The sequence below is a fragment of the Choristoneura fumiferana genome, chromosome 21 (assembly GCF_025370935.1).
Source record: "Choristoneura fumiferana chromosome 21, NRCan_CFum_1, whole genome shotgun sequence".
Classification (NCBI taxonomy): domain Eukaryota; kingdom Metazoa; phylum Arthropoda; class Insecta; order Lepidoptera; family Tortricidae; genus Choristoneura; species Choristoneura fumiferana.
In genome coordinates this window covers 10,181,963-10,208,210 of record NC_133492.1, presented here as the reverse complement: position 1 = coordinate 10,208,210, position 26,248 = coordinate 10,181,963, and the positions used below count along the sequence as shown (strand labels likewise).

The following is a 26,248-nucleotide window of genomic DNA, read 5'->3' as shown; positions in this document are numbered from 1 at the left end:
TTATGTGTAGATGTATAAGTAGGGCGGTGAAGGTGATGTTTGCCCGCTTCTGTCGATGATGATTTACCATACGAAAAATAAGCAAAGCACTAATGAGTGCAGATAATTGCCGTTTGACGTATTCGAGTAAAAGTTAGACGAAGACAAAAAATCTTGAATCGAATTATTCCCCCAAGTTCATGGCTAGCGGAGTGAGCTGGAATATTCTTGCACGCGTGCCGAAGTCTATTTTTGTATTTGACCTTTGCACGAGCCTCCAATTTCAGAAGCCCTTCAGGTTGTTTATAGAAATAAATTTGCGTTGGTAACAACTATATTCTTTTGTTGTTTATTTATTTACAAATTGCACGGTAAGCATATACCTAAACGGTACCTGTATGTGTTGTATTTATGAGTATTATAATGCACGTTTATATTTATACATGCATTATTAATATTATTGTTTTTGATTGTCCTGTATACTTGATTCCGCCACCCACTTTTACATTATTTGTATTAATTATATATAGGTACAGTCGAGTTCATAAATTTGTTAGCAAAAATTTGATCAAAAATGCCTGAACACGATTGTTAACGGCGTAGAAGCATGTTCATATATTTTTGATCAAATTTTTGCTCACAAGTTTATGAACTCGACTGTATGTATGTAGTAATATAGGTAGGTAGTTAAGTTAGTTATGTACCTAATGTTTATTAGCACCTATATACGAGTACAACGTGGGTATAGAAAAATCTGGTCCATGTGTCGTAAGTCGGTTATGTAACGATAAACACCACCTACATGGCTCTGCCAGGGTAGTGGGCTCTGACCATGTAGCATACAACCAATAGAGTAACTAGCTGTTCAATTCCGAAACGCGTTTTGTCACTTTTGACGTAATAGCGCTAGTCGTTTTACGCTATTTTTTTCCTCTATCTTTACCATGAAAAATAAACAGTTAAGTTTTTAAAATACATATGAGTATCACAGAATGAGAGGGCTTGGGACGTAGTTCCACCGCGTGGCCTAATTGCCCATGCGGATTCGAATCACGCATATTTAGCAATGTCTAAACATTGATCGGGTATCGACATCGATACTAATATTTGCTTATAACTTTAGTATTATGCCTGGACCTTGAGCCGGCCAATCAGAATGCGGGGATCGTAGTGGTAGTTTTTCTTGAAGTAATTCAATTATATTTCTACTCTATTGGTTAAATGCACAATGGCTTCGACCCACGGCCAAACCCACTGCAACCTGTCGTCTTGCCTTATGAAGGTTTTAAAACACATCACGATTTGTGCAATGCATTTTGAAGAATTAAAGTGCAGTAAATGTATGCTGATTATTATTAACACGAAATTGAAGATTGCTTAAGCGGGTTTCCAATTTCGATGATGCTTATTTTCAAAATTTGATATAAAACTTATTTCGATGAAGTTTAGAATTAAGTACTTGTTATGTTTTTAGACTCCGTACTTAGTATATGGAACAAATAAACTTTCGCTGTCCATCTGTGCGCCCGTTTGTCACACACAGGGCTGTATATTTTGAACCGGAATAAGTAATAGATTCACTATGTAAAACTATGGCCACTATAATGACAAATAAAAGAATAAACTGAAGTCAGAAATTAAAAGATCCCAATAGAAGAAACTACGTTATCCAAAACCTTAATGCTTACTTGACTTGAAATGATATATAATTGAATATATATGTTTTAACATTGGGAGACTTAATACATCTACTATTATTTTATTCGTGGAAAGGTTTAATATATCCACCGAAGGTAGATATACCAACATAATTTCGTATTGAACCGTTGAAATCCGGACAAAAATCTGAAAAAAATGTCCAAATATCATCATACACAGTGACATATAATACATACATACGTCGGCGTATTCGCCGTGAAACCTACGTGCTGTCGCCATATTTAATTGAAAAGACAATTTTATTTCTCAACTCCTTTTGCTGACCGACGTCTGTCCGACCGCGATCGCCCACAGGTGACAATGCTCTAATTGTCCATTTGTCCATGCAAATAAGTTCTAAGTTAATATCTAGCACTTACATATGTAAGAAATATATTTCGGTCCTTTTTTGACAAAAATAAAAGGATTCACTTTCAATGTTACTCACCAAGTTTGTGAATTTTGTAATTTTATCCATAACAATGACTGAACTTACATCATAATCATATATATGGCATTTGAGGTATCCCATCTTAGGCAGGTTGGCAACGCATCTGCAATCCCCCTGGTGTTGCAGGTGTCTATGGGCGGTGGTGATCTCTTACCATCGGGAGACCCACTTGCTCGTTTCCCATCCAGTCAAATAAAAAAAAAATATGAAAGAAAATGGTTTTTTTTTTGTTTTGTCTAAAACTTAATTATAAAGTAGTTTCTATCATGAACTGAACGGTATGTCAAAGAAGTCCATAAAAAAACGTTGTATAGAGCGAGATGAACAGAGACATTCACATTAGGATATCAAATGTGAGTGCAATGAAATTGCTTTGTTTCAGAAGATAATTTTATAATCGCTACAAAAAATGTATGATAGGCTTTAGTATAAACCGCTTATAATATAATAAGTCATTAAAATACAGAAGTACCGATTACAATTGCATGGATGCAAGGTCGTAAAGCGGTAGTAAGCGAATTACCTAATTACGATTATGAACACAACTCATTTTCATAAACATGTTATTTAATTATGCGGTAAATATAATTGAATGAACGGAGGATTATTCGTAGGCGCCTTTGCAAGGTTGTTTTACGGTTGGTATTATAAATATATTACAATATTTCAATCAAATTGATCTTTCGTAGGTAGGTTTTTGCTGTCTGCTTAAATTGACTGGAATAAATTACTAGGTACTAACAGTACTATTACCGACATTATTAGCAAAGTGAGTACCCACCAATGTAACCCATACAGGTACAATCCGTGATAAAGCTTGTATTTTTTTTATCATAATGAAAATCTCTTATCTTGATCCCTTAACAACACCAAGCGTAGATACCTACAGCACGGGATATAGTCGCGGGATACAACGTGTCAGTACAGTACTAATCAGTCCCATACCAGGCCAGGTGCAGATATAAGACACGCCACGTGATGACACGCGACTGGTGACGTGGCGTGGCGTCGCGTTTTTGTAGTGTGTTCCTACCACAACGCTGGAGGCTGCGCCGGCGCAGCGGAACGGTGGTCTTCCGCTCGCCGCATGCCGCGAGCTTCCTGCGTGGCACCTGTCACCTTCACATTAACTTGATCTAAATCTAGAGATGAGTGGTGAGCGATAATGTAATGTAAAGATTAATTTACACGGAGCGTGGTAGATAGGTGTTTTGTAAGATTGCGGAGACGCGGGACTGTGTTAAGTATTTATGAGTGTTCGGTTATCGACGGTAATGTACTGCAACTCACGTGATATATTTCGCTCCGAGCTCTAAGTAAATAAATGTGTAGGTAATATTTAGGTGCTTGCCGCAGCATCACGTGAGTGTGACCCTTATTTGTGTTGTTCGGCACTAATGAGTAGGGCCTGGAATTTTGCGTGCGGCTATTGACAGATGGTAGGCAGAGAGCACCGCTTTCTATCTATGTTATCGACAAATTGATAGTTTATTAAATTATTTCTGTTCTTATTAGTTACTAGCTGGTGCCCGAGGCTTCGCCCCCTGTGTAGTTTTTTTTTTATTTCAATTGATTTATTGAAATCACTATAATTAAATAAATAAATAAATATCACGGGACAATTCACACCAATCGACCTAGACCCAATTAAGCTTATCAAAGCTTGTGTTATGGGTACTAAGCAACGGATAAATATAATTATATAGATATAGATACATACTTCAAGACCCAAGAACAAACATTCGTATTTTTCATACAAATATCTGCCCCGACACGGGAATCGAACCCGGGACCTCAATCTTCGTAGTCAGGTTCTCTAACCACTAGGCCATCTGGTCGTCACATATATACATATGGTCGTCTGGGCTGGTGGTACATGTACGGAACCCTCGGTGACCGAGTTCTTCTTGCATCTATCCGGGATATTTTCTTTCGTAATAAAACTAATAAAACCCCTGTTTTAGACAAGGAATGCTAGAAATAATTATTTGCTTTATACGTATTTCTAGTTTACAAATAAAACTGTACCTAGCTAAATCATATTTTCTTTTAAGTAGGTATAGTAGCTATATTTAATGCATTCATCAGCATTTATATGTTCAGCGGAAAGGTTATTAAAGCACATCCTCCAGTTCCGATCGGATTTTAATTCGCTCTTATGTTATGCGTTATCGTGACGGGAAGCTGCTGGCAGGATGGGAGTAAAAATGTTACGAGTAATGGCCGCGGACTGTCGTTTTGGCTTACACTGACCACACAGAATAATTAACTTTAGTGATTCCACTTATATTGTAAATACGAAAGTTTGCAAGTCTGTTGGTTTATTTGTTACCTACCTTTTTAAAGTCTGTACTTTTGAACCGATTAAGGTGAAATTCGGTGTACCTAGAGATATTTTGAGTTCCAGGGACATAGCTTAGTTTTTATTCCGGAAAATTGCATAGTTCCCGCGGGGTGTTTAAACGAATTCTACGCGGACGGAGTCGCGAGCAACAGCTACTAAATAATGAATAAATAAATATCGCGGGACACTTGACACCAATTGAACTAGTCCCAAAGGTTTACTAATGTCTCGGCGAATAACGTTTGGCAACCTGTTTCATTTCGCAACTATTCATTTCCCAACCGATTAATATTTCTGAAACAGTGAATATTTCAGAATTTTTATAAAACTAACCTAACCTAACCTAAAGGGTTCTACACGATGGCTCTGAAATAAATCCTGAAATATTAACAGTTTTAGATTTTGCGAAATGAAAAGTTACGAAATGAAACAGGTTGCCAAACGTTACGTTGCGAAAGGGCAGTACTCGAGTCCCAAAGTACGCAAAGCTTGTGTTATGGGTAGACAACGGATAAACTTACCTAAACATATATATTTACTTATACGTACAAAAATATATATATTAAACACCAAAGACTCGAGAGATTTTTCGAATTATCCTCGTGGGACAGACCTAACCAATTTTTTTATTCTGCCAAGGGATGAAAGTCGCGCGATGATGCAAGAGTTACATTAAATAAAGTTTTACCATTTTCAATACTTCATTTCAGACCCCTTTGTCTTTATTATTGTTTTATATTTTACATCTCTAGTCTTTTAAAGATTTAAAAAATATTTAAAATATTTTTTTGTATAGCCTTTTTTAAATCGGCCCTTTCACTACTTCTATATATTTTTGAGTAAAAAAACCTAGAGAAGGAATACTGAAATAAATGGAATAATAATCCAATATCATAAATTAAATGTGTTGCGCATTCATTTCGTTATTTTAGTCACATTTTTTTCTAATAATGACCACAAGTTTTAACTAAAGCAATTTCGTCATCATCATCATATCAGTCGTGGGACATATACCCTATACCTCCCTCCAAAAGTTTATATCAAGTTTATTATTTTCGTCTACTTCTGTCGGCCTGCCCGCCTGCAGTGTAAGAGTATCGCTGTCGGCTGCGGCAAATAGCTCCGGCCTCCGGCGCAATCTGTCGCAGCTTCCGATTAGATCGCTCTTCTCTTATTCACACTTACCTCTGTAATATTATGGGCTGCTCTTATCATTGATATTGCGGAAGGCCAAAGTTTTTATAAGTTCTCAAATAAGCACCCCAGACCTGAGGCCGTATTGCCTAACATTTCTGGCGCTCGCGATCGCAATGAAATGACAGTTTTTGTATGCGAAATCTGTCATTTGATTGCGATCGCGAGCGTCAGAAACGTTACGCAATAGACCCTCTGGCTGGTAGGGTAGAGCGGATGAAGCAGCCGCGCACTAGGCGTTAAGTGGGGTGCCAAAATCAGGCCCTATACCACGAAGTGCATAATTCGAACTTCGTATCTTGCCGTCCCGCTGGCGCTTATGTCATTTAACACGAGAGTGAGAGGGATGGTACGATACGAACTTCGATTTTTGGATTTCGTAGTAGCTAGCCTCCCAGAGACCGTATTGTCTCACGCGATGACGTTCGCGATCGCATTCACCATCTTATACCGTGTAAAAACGTTTGTAATTCCAAGTGCTTTAGACCCATCATCCTACAAATATTAAAAAATGCAAAAGTTTGTTCTCTGTGTGTGTGTGTGTATGTATGTTTGTTACTCCTTCTGGCTAAAACGGCTGGACGGATTTGGATGAAATTTGGTACGTAGATAGCCAGAGATCTGGAATACCAATAGACTACTACTACTACTACTACTTTTTATCCCGATATTTACACGGAACAGGGATAAAATCTCGAAATAACAGCCGCTGGGTACAGAGTCATGAAATTTGGCATTGTCGTTTATAATGCAACGTTAATAAAGACCATGATGTAATTTCCACGGGAATTTTGTAAAATCCCGAAATTTCCATTTAATTGCTGCATCTAATGATTACGCGTGCGAAGCCGCGCGGGTTAACTCTACTAAAAAATAAATAAATATCCTAATATTCAATGGTGTTCGTGTCCCATGTCTTCAATTCGAGGTCGAGAGAACCAGATTCTGGCCCCGTGCAGTGGTAATTTAGTTTTTCTAAGTTCGTGTGAGGGCGGAAACGGCGGCTGTCGCGGCGAAAGGAAATGGACCAGTATTTATTGACGCGAGTCTTCTGCCCTTCAATCACAGGCCGTGGCGCAACGGTTTTTACTGATACCGACAATTTCAAACGTGTCTGACCGTCACTGTTTTGTTGTTCGTAATAATTATTTTAAAAAGCTAACTCGGAGAAATTTCAATGATCATTTACAATATTGACTATTTTGTACTTTTAATTAATGAACTAAATGAATTTCTTCGCTCACCCGCGACCTTATGATAGTTAAGTTTATGCAAAATATGCGTGTTCATGCAGTTCCTCCACCTCTACACTGTAAGAACACACATAAGTCCGCCTATCACCACCACCACACTACACTGACGCGTTTCGAACTCAACCAGAGCTCATCTTCAGAGCAACACAACCGTACACCATGCTACCAGATGTTCGAAAATACAACCGAATTGATAACCTCCTCCTTTTTTGAAGTCGGTTAAAAATGAGCAATTCTTGTATTTCATTGATATGGACCTCCGCAAAGTAACGCCTGATTCAATAAATTGCTCTTAATTACCCTAGTAAGAGCGCTTTGCTTTTCGAGCCAGGAACATTTGAAGACATTGCTGATGCAGGTACTTACTTTATTATTATTGCATTGTCAATCGACCTACCCATTTAATTCATGAAGGCAAATAAAACCTAAGTCAACCCGGGCACATGAAACTGGATCAAATTGTATACTCAAGATTTGGAATAAACAAAGAAATCATAGTGAATAACAAGTTAATCAATCGTATGACGACTTTAATCACTTTACTTATTAATCTTAAAATTTCAGTAGGTAGTTATCTTTTTTCTGATTTTATTTTTATTTCAAAGCCGGTAAATTAAAATTGCGTGATATAATTTTAATATACATATTTATCTTAGGTACTTTTATGGGTGTTGTATCGCTTTTGTTCCAAAGCCACCGACGAACACTGATTCACGAGAAGTGAATAAAATTGTTAATTACCTTGTGTCTTCTAATTTTATTTTTCTTTTCCTGTAAGCATAGTTTAATAAAGTCTAATTTTATTATACTTGCTGTTCTTAAACATACCGTTAAGTACTAGTATAATAGTCTTCGTAAAAGACGGATGTCCTCGGAAATTCTCCGTCGCCCGTTACTTGGGATGTGTTATAGGCCGCAACGGTTTTAATACCGGCTGGAGACATATAATTATGGATGCTTGCTAGTTTTAAACGCGCTGGCCATTGACAGTTCAGGCTTTGAGATAAATATTCTTTTTTTGTACGTCCTGTTACAGCCATGTCGGTAGGTACGACATTTTTAAAAAACAAGCAAGGTCTGCCTTGCTTATGAATTTAAATTTAAATCATGAGTACGTCAAGTTGGAGTTCAAAAAGCTGAAAACTTCCACGCTGATACTTAAAATTAGTGTGAATGATTTTTGTTCTGACATACCTACGCTTTAATTTTCGAGAATCCCGTGGGAGTTATTTCAATTCAGTTGTCGAATTAAAAATAGCCACGTGCAAAAACTAGTTAATAATAAAAGTCTTCTTGTTTCTAGTTTTTACTGCTTGATAAACGAATACATTTATTGATCAACAACAGCTGAATAAATTGTTAGAAAAAATTGTATTGTCATCTTCCGTAAAAATGTTTAAAATCGATGTCATTTAAATTACCGTTGAAGAGTTCAGTCCTGCGGAAAAGATCCTCGCCGCAACACCAGAATTTCGCAACCAGTTTTTTTGTATTGTCACCGAATTTGCATAAGTTAACCACCGCTCAATCGGAATCACGGCAGTTATAGAAAAATAGTTTGCAAGTTTTGAAACCACAACTTGTTTAAATTACAAACTTACATTACGAAAGTTTCTAGTTAAATAAAAACTTCTAGAAAGACGTGTGATTGTAATATATGGGATGTATTTGTATGATGAATGGCGTTTTATGTGCCTGCGCCTTTAAGAAACACGATTGCTCGCAATTTAATACGCACGACAGTGACTTACATCAACACATGCAAGCAACTCATTGACACTGCGCGAGCGGCGCATAAGAAATACTTGCTCGACCAACTCGCCGCGTGCCGATAGGCCATTCATAAAGTATCGTGAATGGTACCACAGGAAACGGCTTCTCTGAACCGAGTCAAATTGCACGCGGCCTTAGCTTACGTCACCGCCCATTACGTGGATTGGGAGAAATGCTTAAGGGCTGACCAAGCTAGAAAAAAACATGAGTGTAAGAAGGTCAATTAACTCTATAGCGTAGCTTGTTGCATTGATAATCGGTGACTTCCTGAAACTATGATTTTATGGAGAACAAATTCACTAAAATTTAGTAGTTGTGACAGTTTTAATCTCTCATCAAGTCATCGCATTACAATTTTTTTTAAGCAAGTGTATCTCTGATATCTCCTGCGTTACGGGACAGAACGACAACACTTAAAAGTTGATAGAAGAACACTATCTAAAACTTAAACATTTCAGAAATAAATTCCAAGTCGAAATAGTATCTAATGAAGGGCGATGCTTGAGACATCATTACCATCATATCAACCGCTTATTTTATTCGTAACGTAGTCGCAACTCCTTTAATAACAATATGAAAGGTTTGGCATTATACAAGGTGTCTTAAAATTATTCCAAAAATTAACCAAATGATTGAGTTCGGTTACATACATTTTTATCGACATTTTGTGTCAAGATAAAGTCACTCCAGTGACGCCGTACACTTTGACCATCGACTAAGTTACAAATATATATATATAAACATTTAAATTAAAAATCTTGCTAATTATTTACTGGGATGTTCTTAACTGTCATAATATTCCCAACAATGTGCTAAAATATTTTAAGCCACAGTGTAAGTATTAAAGAACTGGAACATGGCTAATGTAAAGATTTCCGACTTTCTCAATGTAGCCAAGCCAGGCCCCAACATTCCGTCGTTCTTGTTCGTAACCGCAGCCGTTTGTTTTTGCCGGTAACCTCAAATATACGTGCCTAAATAACTGACGTGACGCGCTTGCTTGCTTACTTTCGTTGTTATGACGTGGTATTTAATTGTATTATTAGGAAAGCTATTATTAGAAAATTTGCCATGTCTGAAAAGCTAAACTGCATGTGCTTTTGATATTAAGGTACTTACTGCTATTATGGGAGTCAGGTGCCGGCCGGCGTATGCAGTGCCAAAAATAAAATTTGTTGCGCAGAGTTGAGCCTTTTTTGATGGACGGGATTAATTTGGTAGTTGTACCTAATCAGTGAGGATCCTCATTGTCCTACCTACCTATTTACATATTGTTGAGCTGTCTTTTCTGCATTTAAATATGTTTTGATTTAGCAGTTTCCTAAATTCATCCTTAGAAGTCAGAAAAAGCAATTCCGCGTTTCTTAGTTCAGTAAACAGCAAAAGTTAGGCCACGAGTGTTTTAGAGAAATTAGCTTCATTTGACCTTTTGAATGTTCCTTTAAGTTAACAGTAATCAAAAATAACACGTTGTGCATCCTTTCCACATTTTTTTCTCGCGTTACATAAAAAGACATACCTAACAACAGACATTGCAGTTATTTGTCCGGACGCTTTGCCCTGCGCCGATTCTCAACATAGTTCTGCTAAAGCTTTTAACGCCATTCCTCAGTGATTATTTGTGAATACGGACGCATTCCTTACATTCCGAAATACGTTAATTTTCCCACAGACGTGACCTATTGAACCGGATGCACGCCCGTGACCGGAAGTTCCCCTTTCATCTCAAAATGGCCGCGACGAATCTCAAAGAGCCGAGGAATTTTTCTACGCGACTGCCCACTGAATATTTGGTCAAACCCCGGTGATATCACGAAGCGAACTTTTTTGGGTGCACTCTGGTTTTTTTCTCGCTCTTCCTGCCTTCACGAATTGCGGATGCGAGAATCTTTTTACGCCACTTAACTGTTACAAAAATGGTCGGTTCGAGCTGTAGCGCTTTTTTGAATATGCTCTTGCAGTTTATTTACTGCTGAGTTTTAGCATAGTTTTTAAATTACTTTGTCGGTTTAGTGCAGGCTGTATGCTTCAGGAACAGTTGCAACTGTATACACGACTACAGTAACTAACTACTTTTTCCTATACTTCAGACTAGAAGTGACCTAGAGTCCGTAATTGTTTGATGAAAGATGAATACGAATAGTGTTAGTATTTAAATGTGTTTTCATTTGCACAATATATGATCCATAAAGCTATTTGCTATTTTTATAACAGTTCCTGAATCTGAATTAAAACAATTAAGGTTGATTTTCACATTGACTTGTAAATAGAAATAGCCTTTGATAATAAGCGATATAACTGACATCGAACCTTAGGAGCCGTAAAGGATTTTTTTGTAGTAAATAAATAATTGTGTACATAAATTCATATGCCTTAGTATAGTTGGCATAATACAAGCATTACTTAGTTAGGGACTAGATTGATTGGCGTAAGTAAATGAATTGTCCTATCGTTTTTTTTACTTAAAAAGTCAACTGCTTGAATGTGACCGTAGAACAATTAGTGCTTTTTGACTTTTGAGGAAATATGTAGGTACTAACGTAGAACTTACATTATACCCTCGAAGGCGCAAGTCCGCCTTCCAAGAACTATATGTCCCGGATACTAGTGAGCAACGCCGGCTCTATCTAGCCCTTGATCAAGGTAGAGCAAGATTTCTACTTCCACGACTCTCAAAAAGCGCTATCATAACATTTATTTTGCACTGGACAACGGCGTCCCTTACCATCTGGCGCCTAGAACGAACGAAGGATAGGTGTCATTGCGGTCACGAAACGGACACTGACTCAGCATATAACACACACCAGCGCTGATTTTCAGCCAGCACCTCGCGCCCCATGGTTTATACCGACTTCCAGCGTCGACCCTATCTTAATTTATTTCTCCTTTGTCTCCAGGCAAGCTCTACGCGGTGCTAGGCAAGCGCGGTGGACGAGTGGTCGGTAGTGACCTGCAGACCGGCTCTGCGTCGTTCCGAGTGCAAGCCCTTCTGCCGGTCGCCGAGAGCTTCCGCTTCGCTCTTGAACTGCGCACCAACACTTCTGGCCTGGCTGCGCCGCAGCTGCTGTTCAGCCATTGGGAGGTAATCTAATCCGGTTAAATGATCTAAATAAAATATAGTTCCATCGATACTGTCGATAATTCTGCCAATGTCGAGGTTTATTTACAACTTAGCAACTGCTAATGTAGTTATAGATAGGTACATATAAAGATACATGCACACAACGGTCCGTTTTGTCCGTTTTTACCTATAGTATTCCAGTACTATACTACTATAATATGTGTGCTCTCGCTCATACCAATACGTACGTCATCGCCGCAAAAAAGGTACCTACCTTACAATAAATGGACCGCTTCTTGAACGCACCCTAAAATCACTGAACTGAAACATTACTTTACTACTATCCAATCTTTATTGCGAGATTCCATGCAAACCTACTAAATATTGGACGCGCCACAGTTAGCTAGTCACTTTCAATTTATTGTAAGTATAAATCGTGTATGTCGATTTTTTATGTTCATAGATAGGTACATCATCATCATTATATCAGTCGTAGGACGTCTTACTCTGTTGGACATACATATACCTCCCCCATAGATACATATAATAATATCATACATAAACTACCTAGAAATCATCTTTGACATGTTCGGCTAAGCTTTTGTTTTTTTTTTCAGGTTATAGAAATAGACCCATTCTGGCGTCCACGTACCGAGGAAGAATACCTTCAGTGGGGTGAGAAGTGGGATGGCGTCAACCGAGCAAAAGCTTACATGGACTCAGTGCGAGCGAGGAAAGGCCTTGCAACAGACAAGCATCTAGTGCAGCATGCCGAGAAGCAACGAACGCTCTCCAAGAAAAAATAGAACCCTGGTTTAGTTCAGTAACTTTAGTGTGTAGTTTGGAGAGATTCCGCTAGATGGCGCTGTATTCAAAAATGGATTGTACAATTGAGCTCATAAAATAAATATCGATACAGCCATCACCATGGGCACAGGATTGGGGTGCAAGGGTTGCACTTATCGGTGGTCAATGACTGACCAACATACAGAATGAAACCAGTAAGTACCTTATAAAAATGCACCTCCCTGTTATGCAGATGGAAAATGCAATGCACCTTTCTGAACAAAAAAACCTGCCGGCGCCCATGGCGATCGCATCAAATATATTATGTTTTCATACAACACCGTTATTATTATTAGTTGCGTAAAGGAGTATATTAGTTTTTGACTTCTTGGTAACTTAGGTACATTATAATGTATTTATGGACCTGTATGTACTTGATTTTATGAAATTTTCTAGATTTTTCTGGTTACATATGAGTTATGAACTGTTTAAACGTTCTTCTAAGATAAAAAACGATGCCGCAGGAAACTTTAATGAATTGAAGTTGCTTTTGCTATTAATTACTAGGTACTTTTTTGCGAGCTCTAATTTATCTTGCAATGTTCTGTATGTATGTTGTCTTGAAAATTTCACCCACTTGTAACTAGTAAAAAGTGAAGTCTGCATAAAAACTTGTAGTACTAAACTTATATGTATGTATGGTTCTAACGGAAGATCAGAGTCGGCTGCAAAGTTGACATGCTGAGTTGGGACCATTTCGTGACATGTCTGTCGCGGTTTTCATTTTTCTTTTATCTATTTTTTTTTACTTGTACACGAATGTCACGAATAAATAAATGTTTTTCTTTGTTTAAATATGAAATTGTTGCTCATGCTCATGAGTGTAAAAATGCAGCTGTTACTATGGTTTTAATCTCATCGTAAACAAACATGCTTAGGCTAAAGCAGAATGTATTGGACATAATTTTTTTAATTTACCACCTTTCATTGTAAAAGACTACATTCTGGTAAACAAATAAATGATTTATGATTTTATGATTTATGATTAAACAACTTCAGCAACAACCACAAATGTACAGTCAGCTTTAAAAGTAGTGGATCACTTTTTAACTCTGTTGCATTGACAATCTTGCATGGCGTTTAGTACGTGGCTGTAAAACGACAAAGTACGAAAGTGTATAGCTACTTTTGATGCTGACTGTACCTATCGAACACTTTTTCCTGCCAAGCTCTCTTTCACCAAGCCGCTGGAATTTTGTGTGATAAGGAACTTGGATCCAAAAAGACACCAGTTTTCTTTATATCGATGTCGCTGAATGTGTACAAAAAGTACTGTTTTATTACTCAAACGTAGAATAATAATTAATAGCGTATTTCTACATAGTTTCAGTATTTTTGCAAGTATTTAGTTACCAAGACTTTTAGTTGACCATTTTAAATCTTGTACGAATTATCACCAACAAAAGGTTAATTCGAGGCTTCGATCGTTGGTGACACCATATTGGACTTGTCAAGGAATCTTAATCTTTTGTAAATTGAAAGTTATAATTTTATTTAAGTCAAGATAACTGTTGTTTAAAATTTGTATCAAGAATTATATATATTTGGGTGCTAATAAAACAGTGTCGTATTTAATAAACTCATTTATCTATTATTTACAATAAACAAACAACAAACGAATCACAACTCCAAACAAACAAAATATACAAAAAAATACAGTTGAACATACAACCATGTTAACAATTCCTACGCTGTAGAAATAAATTAACAAATTAAAACATTTGCAACACTATATTAATACATTGCACTATACTAAGCTGGTTTTAGTGAGGTGACGTTAGGAAAAATGTTTATAACTGCATATTTATTACAACATAAGTATGAGGTATTATAAATATTACTCTTGCTTTACCATAACATATCGTACAAGGTGCTTCAAAAAGATTTTTGGAAATGAAATAGGGTACAATTATGACACTGCATTGTAAAAACATCTCACTAAAACCAGATCAGACGCATCATAAAAAATTATAACCACATCATTTTTCCTACAACCTAGCTATTGTACAAACCTCACTAAACTACTATTTGATATTTTCATTAGTCTAGTTTTGTCTTTGGCAATATTAATGATTCCCCTTCGTGACTCGTATGTGAGGAATTGAAGCAACCTTAAATAACATGAGAGAACAACAGGTATACCGGTTGGGGCACTAAAATCACGTGGAAATATTTTACTGCAGTCTGAAAGTTGGGCGTCATTCCTCTAAATCAAAGGTAAAAGGAATGTCAATTAGCAGCATCTTCTGTATTACATTGAAGCTGCGTCTGACATTTTTTTTCCAATATTTGGAAATAACAATGATAGGCAGTTGAAACAGGGAATGATGCTGAGAAATTACAGATGATTTTAGTGACCCCATACCAGTTTTACATTGCTCATAATTGCCCAAATGACGTGGCCAACCTTGGAGCTGAGGGAGCTACTGTAAATGTAATAGTTGCTGAACCCAGTGCAGTAGGTAACTATCGAATGTTTGCACAAACTTTGGCACTGTGGTAACCTAGTACAACAAAATTAGGCCATTCACGCGTAACAAGTGATATTCATGAGCGAATTACTTACTGAATACATCATTATACAAAATCAACAATTATACATAAATACATCAAGTATTACTAGAAGAAAGCACTTGATTATAGTGAAACTAAATGATTAAATAACATTGATTGTTCGATCCACAACTATTGCGAAGGGCGAGTAGGTACATTTACACTTAAACCTTATTATAGTTATTTTATTCCAAAACGAAATAAAACTTTAATAAATTATATACAAAAAGAATGATAACTATAAACCCGTTATTTTAAAATGCGCTACAAAACTTAAGTGTCACTGGTAAGTTCACATTTTTACTTAAGTCTTCGCTTTAGTTTTAATCAAAAATTATATACATTTCTATCTCAACAGAGTGCAGACTGGGTCAGCTAGAAGCAAGTTGTTTGAAACTAAGTACACAATCATCTCATCAAATTGCACCTTGAGCTTTTGATGTACCGAAGACTAGAATACAAAATAATAATTATACGATAAAATATTTAAACAATGTCTAATTACACAGGAGATAACATTTTACTATAAAACGATAGTAAAACCGTCGAAAATTACTTATGAAACTTTTCAAATTCTAAAAACCTTAAACTAAGGTGTGTACTTGCAAATACTGCACTATTTCATATAAAATTAACAGGACTCCTGAATAAATAAGTCGTAAAATGTCATTATGAGATTGGCAAGAATTGTCACAAACATATTATTATCATGTTCGTGTAATGTTAGTTAACGGTAATAGCTTAAAATTGCTAATTCAAAACATGAACTCGTAAGATCATGAATTTCATAGAATTTCATAGAAATGTCAGATTTGTTTGTTATGACAAATAATAGCGATTTAGCAGTTGTATTTAACGGATCGAGGAATGTCATTGTATTATCCTTACCTAATATTACTAGCACCACCATCCTTTTGACACTATCACATTCACAATTACGAAAAAACATATATAAATGCTTTATGTACTGTGACCATTTCAAACCGTTAATCTTCATAATCCATTTTAATTACAGGTACCTACCCAGTGGGTGTAAAATTTTAACAAGTCTTGCGTTTCTTTAATACCAAATGATCGAAATTGAAAATAATGACAAGATTAACAGTTTGTTTGGCCACTGTAGTAACAATAATCCAATTGTGACTATGACGATATCCCTAACACCTTTTACCTTAGTCTAACTGTTGTGTTTGACACAAATATGACATAGACAATGTCTTGAAGACATTCCGAACTGGTAACATCCAATCTACAGTTGTATACATGAACTATGAATAGTCAAATAGTTATTACAGTGTCTCTAGTTTCTTATTGCCTTTTGACAGTTGCCGTGCTGGATAAACATGAATGAAAAAGAGTGTAGTTAAGATCGAGAGCAAGTGTAACAGCTGCATCGAGCATCACTCTGTCCAAATTACTATTTCTCATTCCCGATAATATACGTATTCATACATGTTTATTCGAAAAAACGGCAACATAAGAAACTAGAAGCACTACCAAATACGCTAAAAGACTAAGCTAAATCATAGTTTTATGTGAAACATTAAACTTGTCCAAGTACATTCAACTCATGCACACCGTCAACGGTTAATAATTGTGCGTGCGTGTCTATACGCTATTTAAAAACGCACATGATTTTAAAAATTGGAACCGATCTAAGAAATTGAGCTGAATCTGTATTGGATGTTAACCTGCAATGCTTATAAAAATAAATAACGGCACCGGATAGCCCTCGACCAATACCGGCGTTGCCCTTTAAACCTAACGTTGAACATAAGCGTAAAATACGACGAAAATCAATCAGTCTAATCCTTTGAACCCATGGGGATAGCATTTGAAAACCATCAAGCTTACAGAATATCCAATCAAATAGCGTTCACTGCCGCTACAAGACACAGTCGTCTTTTCTCTACGTTTGACATCATCTCATGTCCAGCCTGATACGTATATCATCTACTGCTGGGCACAAACGTCCTCCCAAAACCGCGCACACATCATAGAATTGCTTCACCAAAAGCTCATGGTAAGCCCGGGCTCGAATCTACGATCCTTGAGACATAGATCAAACCACTAGTCTGCCACGACTTTCGCGGCTCAACGTATGTGACGGCTGCGAATGTGCTATTTGAGCGAACCTTTACCGATTCCCTTGGTATCCGGGTATAACTACACTGCCAGTGGGAGTTCTCCTGAGGCGTAACTCACGACGCTAACTGAACACGGTTTCGTTGGGGACGTCGCTCGTCGCACTCGCTCCCTGCGCCATATCTGTTAGTATTACCCCCGACAGTGCTTCAAGAGACTGACGCACCTGAAATCAAAAAACGAATATGACATTGAGTTTTACATATTTATAATTGTATAACTTGTGGACAACGTTTGGCATCATATACAAAAGAAAATCTTCGCGTATAATAATTTCAAGCTTTGCTAAGCTTACTTTGGGACTAGGTCAATTGGTGTGAATTGTCCCGTGATATTTATTATTATTTTTTTATTTTTTATTAATAAGCTTCGTTGTAATGCCCAGATCATTAAACGACGCACACCAACGTTAGCCATCCTAATGTGATTTTATGTTAAATGAAGACAATACCGACATAGCCAAGCGAATTAGCTCGTTGAAGTGGCAATAGGCAGACCATATAGTACGGAGAACAGATGGCCGTTGAAGTCGAAAAGTTCTCGAATGGAGGCCCGGATCGGCAAGCGCAGCGTAGAACGTTCACCATCGAGATGAAAGGACGACTTGGTTAAAGCCGCGGGTTCACGGTGGATGCAGGCCGCTTCCAACCGAAGCAACTGGACCTGTCTATGCGGGAGGCCTATGCCCAACAGTGGACGTCCTACGGCTGATATGATGATGAAGAAAATACAAGGTTGGTTTCAGATGGTTACCTTAGTAAGCAGCAGTAGGTTGGTGGTAAGAAACGCGTGCAGTTCTGAGGCGGCGCGGCCGTGTAACCTCGCGCGCACCCGGATCAATTCTCCATACAGCTGCTCGCCTGAGAGGTGTGACCACTCATCCTGCAAACAGGTTTAATGTTAGCCAAAATATTTTTGAAAACAAATTACATACATGACAAAAAAGTCCTCGAAGACGTGGTTCGATGGCGTGGTTCGGAGAGTCATGTGTTCGAACTTGGACTTGCATCACTGAAAATAACATGAGCTTTTGACTACGCTCATTCTGGCGTCACTTCACTCAGTCATTCTGGTTTTCTGTCATTTACATCGGATTGGCGAATATTAATGAAAATATTCAGTCTGAATCAACCGTCAATCTGCGAGGGTACACGGTAATTCTGTCGTCATTTTGACCAGGATGATGGACTGAACTTCTTCTTCAGTCTTTCGGTAACCTGCATCTGTGAGTCACCAATGTGGGGAGAGGCAACGATAGAGAGATCTCTCTCCAGGCGCAGGATGTTATGCCTGGGAGCAGAGGTTCGAAGGAAGAGTTGAGAAACTTCAGTGGCGCGATGTAAGATTTGGAGTTTCTATATTTGCTGACTAGATGACGGCAGGAGTCGCTATAGACACTAGTTCGTTTGCGGGAGCGTTCTCACGACCTACTTCGTTCGCGAACTACATAATCCTAAATGAACTAAAACAATTACTTTGCTCAACCGCGACCTTATCATAGCTACGTTTATACAATGTACGATCACGCAGTTTTCCAACTACCACACTGTAAGAACACACGCAAATCACACAATCCCATCTATCACCACCACCACCATACTACACTATCGCGTTTCGAACTCAACCAGAGCAACAAAAACCGTTCACCGTTCAACCGTTAGTCTAACATCTGGTAGCATGGTGAACGGTTGTGTTGCTCTGAAGATGAGCACTAAATTACAGTCTAAGGGCCTGTTTCACCACTTGTCGACTAACTTTTAAGTGTCAGATAATACCGCCAGGCGCCGCGTGTCAGGTAATGCCGTCTTTGTTTCTTCGGACAAAACAAACAGAGACGGCATCACTGATATCCGTCACCAAGTAGTCGACAAGTGGTGAAACAAGCCCTAAGACTACAGACCAAGTTTACTCATAACTACAGCCCAAGACATTCTGAGAGGTACCAGATGCCAGTGGGACGTGTATAGGCCAGCAACAGACACTAGTAAAGTTACCTGGTGGTGGGAGGCGTGGTGCAGCCTGTAGGCGAGCGTGGCGGCCGAGCACGCTAGAGCCAGCAGCAGCAGCAGCAGCAGCGCGCGGCCCCAGCGAGCGGCGCGCCGCGGCGGCGCCGCACCCGTCAGCAGCGCCGGCTGGATCACCGCCGCGCCCGCTGCAACCAACACTAATAATAATAAGTTAATCGACCTATACTCGAGTCCAAAATTAGGCGAACTAGATTGACAACTGAAAATGTTATCAGAACCAAACATAGCAAAAAAATAGGCATAGAAATAATTATGCCGATACATATTTGTCGCTATAACCTTGTGTAGACGCGGAATGAAAATATGATAACTTTAAAAGTGATAACTTTTGGACTTTGTTGTCATAACTTTAGGCCTGAAAACGACAAAAAGGATAACAACAAATAATAACGTAACGAAATTTTCACAATAACGGAAATATTTCCAAGCAAGCCGATGGCATGGCATATCGAATCGAATGACATACATGAAATGTCAATAAAACAAAATGGCGTATGGCGTCCTTACCGATGTTCAACATTTTTTTTCGAAATCTTTCATTTAATAGTACATTGTTGTAGAGGCTAAAAAGTAAGCAATAGATGAACGAGTTATTTTGAAAGCCGACCCGAAGGGGAGACTAAACATTGTGCTTTTCACGATCACTACGAGGAAAAAAAAATATTTATCACAAAACAAACAAATAACAATACGGTATTTGACTATTTTATATAAGTATGTTTTATAAATTAAAACTACACAATGCCTGTTTTCGAATAGAAAAACAATTTTAAGCTACCTTTACAAATAACTAAGTTACAAAGGTTTGAAATTCAAGATTAGACAGAGAAAGACATACTGGCATGTGACGTCACACGCCAGTACCGCCATACTTGCTGCAGAGAGAAAAGCGTTTGAGAAAGAGACAGGTATATAGATTTTTCAAAAAATCACTAAATCCAATTTTCAACTGATTTAAATTTTCTCTTAGCTAAACACTATCTGTATATCTATATTTTCATAATAATATTAAGATATGACAAAATCAGGAGTTGTCAAATACCGTATTCAATGATACAGACCTGCAGTGATGATAGCGTCGGGCTCGCGGCGCGCGGGCGGCGCGGGCGCGTCGTGGTGGTCGCCTCCCGCACTACTGCTGTCCTCTTCAGGAGAATACTCCGACGCATCCAGTTCAACTTCCGACGCTCGCAGATCCTGGATGGTAAAACAAGAACAATTGAGTATTTGCAGTAAGTTTTTTTTTAAATTAGTAAAACGCTTGCTCAACGAATAGCACAATACTGCAGAGGCCATGAAGTAAGGGATTGATGGACAAGTTTGGGGTAGACCTACCAACTAGACCACCGGGGAATTCGACCAAGCAACCGAAAAATAACTAATGTAATAATTTCGAGACTTCTCACAGCTATTATTTGCTAAACTAATACTATGTGCTTTACTTTTACTTTACTTTACTATTTGCTACTAAGTATTTTCTTCTAAAGGTTATTTGTTTTTATAAGCAATAAGGTACCCTTGCTTAACGAAATAAGGCTGACAAGAGTTCACATGTAAAATTTAAAAAAAATATCCGGTAAATCGTATTACTCTATGGCAATGGTTTTTTTTTTAAAGTCCGTCATTATCACCTGAGGCTTAGGCACGGTCAGCTCGGGCCCCCTCGCCGCCTTCCACACGTGCGTCATCAGCTTGTACGTGGAATCTCGCGACAGCAGCGACCCGAACACGTGCCGCTCGTCTCGCGTGCACACCCCGACCGCGTTCGGGATTATTCGGGCCACCTTCTCTTTCGTTATGCGGAGCACTGAAGTCGTTGGTATTAGGAGCTGGAAGGAAATCGCGATACTATTAAGCAAAATCTCAAATATACAAATTCGCCTTTAGAGACCGCCCTAAATGAGGGTTTTCGGAATGTGTTTAATAATATACGTATTGTAAATCTGTTTAAAAAAAATATACCTCGCTGAGTTTCTTGCCGGATTCTTCTCAACAGAGGCTTTTCCGAACCGGTGATAGATTTTTTTGACATTCATAAGTGCTTGTTATAGCCTAAATTGAATAAAGATATTTTGACTTTGACTTTGTGACGGTGATTTGAGACATGGGTTTACGAGCGTTTCAACCGCTATCAATTTCCTGTACCCTTAGTGTAAGTTTTCGGTTACAAAATACGTCTCGATCGCGTTCGCGTTAAAATCTCAATTTATATGGAAATGTTCGTGTTTCCATACAAATTGAGATTTTAACGCGAACGCGATCGAGACGTATTTTTTGACCGAAAACTTACACTAAGGGCACTGACGCTTATACTGAAGAAATGAGTAACAAAGCCAAAAGTTACAAGCACTTATGAATGTCAAAAAAAAGCTACCACCGGTTCGGAAAAACCTCTGTTGAGAAGAATCCGGCAAGAAACTCAACGAAGTATTTTTTTTAAACAGATTTACAGTATTATTAATGATATTATACATCACAAGTATTTATCACAACTTTATTTTTAACACACATAGGTTCGCTATTTGAAGTAAGGGATGCCAATGCGAAATGCAATGCGGATCGGAATTATTTCCAAATATCCCTGACCATGATATAATCATTAACTTTATAATACGCCTTAGATAATGTCTTCTGGACAATAGATCTGAATTTTGTATCAGTTTCATTGGTAATATTTTTTGGAATTTTATTATAAAAACGCATGCAATTTCCCAGAAACGACTTTTTGGTTTTAGCCAGTCTGTAAGATGAATGACTCAGGTAGAATGGAAGGCTTACTGTCTCTCATTGCTTCAATATATGCGGCAGGAAACTGATAACGGTTGAAACACTCGTAGAACTACCCGCACACGAGGCGGGTGTCCTAACAAATTCTAATAAGTACCTAGTTATTTTTTGTTGTAAGACCATGTGTGATTGCCTGTACATGTAAAGTAAGAAGCTAGAATATCCCTGATTCACATAGGAACCGACTACTTTTTATACTGGGAAAAGCGCTCTCCGCAGGATCAAGGGTGTACCCAGTTTTAGCCCACATTTGTGACAGGGGTCGCATTTTTTTAGGTCGGATCCCCGCGCTTGTTTTGTCATACACACTTGTTTGCGGTTTCCGAGGGTTTTCCAAAATTTAACGTAAAATAAATTGTTTAAGTAAATTTTACAATTTCCAGGAGGGGGCAGCTACCCTCCCCTGCCCCCCTGGGTACTCCCATGCGCAGGATTCAAACAAAGTTGCGAACAACATACTAGTTCTAAACTCACAAAAGTATTATTTTCGCAATCATAATCTAATTTATAACTATTAGGTAAAATACACGTGAGCTGACTAAGCCCTAAAATCGGATTACGCCCAAACTGAACCTCAATGACCCAGTTACACCAGTAGTTAAAAAGCTGTATAAGCATGTTTTACGCGTCAATGCACTTACAGGGCTTTAAAATAAGTAGGTATAGTTAGAATTGATGCGCTTACTTGACTATGTACAATATTGTACTATAGGTATCCTTGTGGTTGCATTTGTGTCAACGTACTTAAAAAACACAGTTATACTAAAACGGAAGCTAGAGAAACTGTAAAACGCGAGGTGGACTCGTGCACTATTGATTTTGTACAAATTCAAAATAACTGTTTGAAAGAAAGAAGAAAACATTTATTCGTGACATGACATGACGTCACGTGACATAGCATTGCATAGTATTGCATTGCGTGGCATTGCATTTAATAGTTTATTTTATGAAAAACAGTCAAAATTTTGCGGGTGCGCTTTTAGTAATTATTTTAAAGCCAAATGTTGAAAACGTGAAGTACTCTGTAGGTTTTCCGTGTTATGAAAGCTAGAAACGGTTGAAGTATTTACGAACGTCTTATTAAGTATTTGTAAAATGACCGGAACTGACCGAAAACAAACTGAGCCGACAAAGAATTCCGTTTAAATTATATAAAAAATGTCGTTTAATTAAAGTGTATAGGTACCAATTAAATTGATGATTATTTTGTTCCGCGCAAATATTTACGACCAATCTACTACTAAGAGCTCATAAATATTTACTTCTAAAATAATCAACCTCGGGCCACGAAAATTTTCCAACACGTATATCGAGTTTGCACGTAAATGCGTTGAATATATACAACAGAACTATATATAATTATGTACAGTTTGATTAATTCGAGTTAACACTTGACAGATGGGCGTGCCTTCAGTCAATTTTCAACTTTGACGTCATACAAAGCCATTCAATAAAGCCATTTTTAGTATACCGCTACCCACGTTTACAGATTATGTAAAAACTATTTTATTTGTATGACGTCAAAGTTGAAAATTGACTGACGGCACGCCCATCTGTCAAGTGTTAACTCCAAGTAATCGTACTGTATATCAATTTAGGAGAGGGAAATACGTATAAAATGAAAGGCCGCTGTGGACGCAAGTCACAAGCGTTGACAGCGAAACTTCTCGCTAGAAATATCTAAGCGTCTTTGATAGTATTCGTGCCAGAGTGGCAGTTATTTAGAACGTACAGTACAACCAGAATGTTAATGTCGCTTGGGACTCATCGGTTTTCTTTGTTTTTTCCTGAAGATTTAAATGAGAAAGAAAAATAAACCCAATCTTTTGTTTCGAGTTCCCATCCGAACGACATTAGCAAACTAATTTAAGTGTACCTACAGAGATATAGTTTGAAACGTGTCAGTGTTTCTAGGGATGTTAGTAACAGTTGGGCCTGTATGACATTGTTATTATTTGACATGCAAGTGGAGTTGGGTGGGATCTGCATAACATACATATAAATAGCTGTGGCGCGCTACTTTAGCAGAAGACCAAGATAAAGTAGTTTAGTTCATTGATATAAACCTCCGCAAAGTAACGCTGAATCAATCAGTTATTATGACTAAACCTGTCACTGTTTTAATGAGACGGCTAAGCGAGACGGAGCTAACCATTCTTAGCTAAGCTAATCGCTCGTCTCCTGTAACCTGTAACGCTACTAACCTTGGTCACATATCCGAAGACATTGGAGTAGAAAGCAAAGTAGTTCTTCGTGATATAGAGGTGGCCTTGCAGCAGGAGATCGCCGACCAGCGCGCATGAGTAATCTGGAAAGATAAAGCAAATATTTCATTGAAATGCCACGCGCACGCGCGCCACGAGGAAAAAATCCCGCTAAGGCTACGTACGTACTATGCGACTAACCGTGCGGTCTTAGCGCGCCGTCCCTCTTTAAAGTATCGCTAGAGAAAGGGAAGGCGCGCTAAAACCTTTACTAATACTTTATTAATAAACTACTTTATTAAAAAAATACTTTGTATCACATTTTGCTTTGTTTACGAAAACAAGAGTTAATTTCGCGCTTATTTTTTAATTAAAAACCGGACTCACACATTCATTAGGGGTTCCGTTCTAAAAGGAAGCTAGCAATGAGTTTGTGCTTCATAGTATTTCTAAGAAAATGAAAGTTAAAACCAAATTGGCTACTTGTTTAAGTTGATAAAGTAGCAGCCGCTGACAGACAAAATTCAAAGTTTTTTTTTTCCTAATACCGATCCACCCTTGACCGGTTTCTAACATATGTTGGTTTGCAATAAATTTATCTCTATTATTATTTTGAATCAGAGTTTGTATGTATAAATAATATAGATATATAACGAAAACAAAAATAAAACGTTTCTTCTACTCTACGGGGCCATTAATTTTAAAACTAAAGTATTTTTTTTATTTTTTGTAGTTGTAACGGCACAAGTACAAATCTCAGCTGTCATATTATTTGTAAATTTCAGCTGTCAATTTCGTTTCTTGATGTACAGGTCTGTGGCAGACAGACGGACAGCGTAGGCTCAGTAATAAGACTCGCACGCTCTAAGGAATAGAAAACCAATGACAATTTAACGAACTACATAATATTTTTCTACAACATTTTTGCCTCATTGAAGTGTTTTACGTCAAAGTGATACTACGAATAAAGTGGCTTTATTTTTAATATTTTATTTTTACACCTACTCTGGCGTGTTGGCGTCAATTTGAATGTTTAATTTGAACTTAGGTAGGTACCTCTTTGAGTTGAATCTGCGCAAAAACAACACTATTAAGGCGCAAAGAAGCTCCAATGGAATTAACAAGCGGGCATCGTAATAATATGTAGAGGTATGTGTTTTTTTTTTGCGAAGTTTTAACCCAAAGAAATACCTACCAAGTTACAGAAAATATACACCATTCAAGTGTCCCAAACTTTTATATGGAAAAATATTTTTCTGGTGCGTTACATTCAAAAACATTATTATAATACTAAAATGTAATGTAATGTAAATTGTGAAAAACAAAATTATGAGTTCAAATGTTTCTATTACTCCATTATTAATAAGAAAATTATGATATTTGTCTGTGATGAAGGAAAAAATTATAAAAAACGACATTATAAATTGAGATAATATGTTCTTTGTAATGACAATATGAGTAAAAAAAATATGAACACTGTTATGAATTCCGAAATTAGTAATAAAAAAATATGAACGAAACAAGCATGAGAAAAAAATATATAAAGTGATTATTATGAACACAAATCGGTAGTAAAATAAAAAATAGGAATAAGCATTTTTTGAGAGTCAATATGGACCCATTTGTATGAATAATACGAATGTTTGTTCTCGGGACTTGGATGTTTCATATGTATTTGTGTATGTATTTATCTATAAAAAGAAGTTGACTCAAGAGGCTCTGTATAATATTAAAGACTATTTTGACAGAACATATTTAATCAGAAATAAATAGTGTATAGAAATGGACATATCTGCCAATTAAATTAATGTTATTATTTTTATATTTTACAATTTTAATTATTATTATTTGACATCAAATTAAGATTAGGTACATATTTCGTTTTATTCTATGCCAATTTTGTAATTTAAATAATTTATTTGTTCCCTTTGTT

The 26,248-nt window shown here is 37.4% G+C and overlaps 2 protein-coding genes across 5 annotated transcripts in view; one reads left to right on the top strand and one right to left on the bottom strand.

The window, feature by feature from the left end:
• Window positions 1-14,182, top strand: part of LOC141439744 (elongation factor-like GTPase 1) — a 131,521-nt gene extending 117,339 nt beyond the window's left edge. The window contains exons 10-11 of the mRNA XM_074104111.1: window positions 11,590-11,774; window positions 12,371-14,182. Coding sequence (XP_073960212.1) covers window positions 11,590-11,774; window positions 12,371-12,559 — 374 coding nt within the window. The 3' untranslated portion in view covers window positions 12,560-14,182. The remainder of the gene's footprint in view (window positions 1-11,589; window positions 11,775-12,370) is intronic.
• LOC141439746 (uncharacterized) overlaps window positions 14,168-26,248 on the bottom strand; it is an 83,016-nt gene continuing 70,935 nt past the window's right edge. For 3 of the 4 annotated variants that reach the window (XM_074104113.1, XM_074104117.1, XM_074104116.1), the window contains 6 exons: window positions 24,316-24,419; window positions 20,956-21,153; window positions 20,386-20,521; window positions 19,292-19,461; window positions 18,051-18,179; window positions 14,168-17,463 (listed from right to left, as the gene is read on the bottom strand). In XM_074104113.1, the coding sequence (XP_073960214.1) occupies window positions 17,362-17,463; window positions 18,051-18,179; window positions 19,292-19,461; window positions 20,386-20,521; window positions 20,956-21,153; window positions 24,316-24,419 (839 nt within the window). In that variant the 3' untranslated portion in view covers window positions 14,168-17,361. The remainder of the gene's footprint in view (window positions 17,464-18,050; window positions 18,180-19,291; window positions 19,462-20,385; window positions 20,522-20,955; window positions 21,154-24,315; window positions 24,420-26,248) is intronic. The other variant, XM_074104115.1, reaches the window with a different exon arrangement.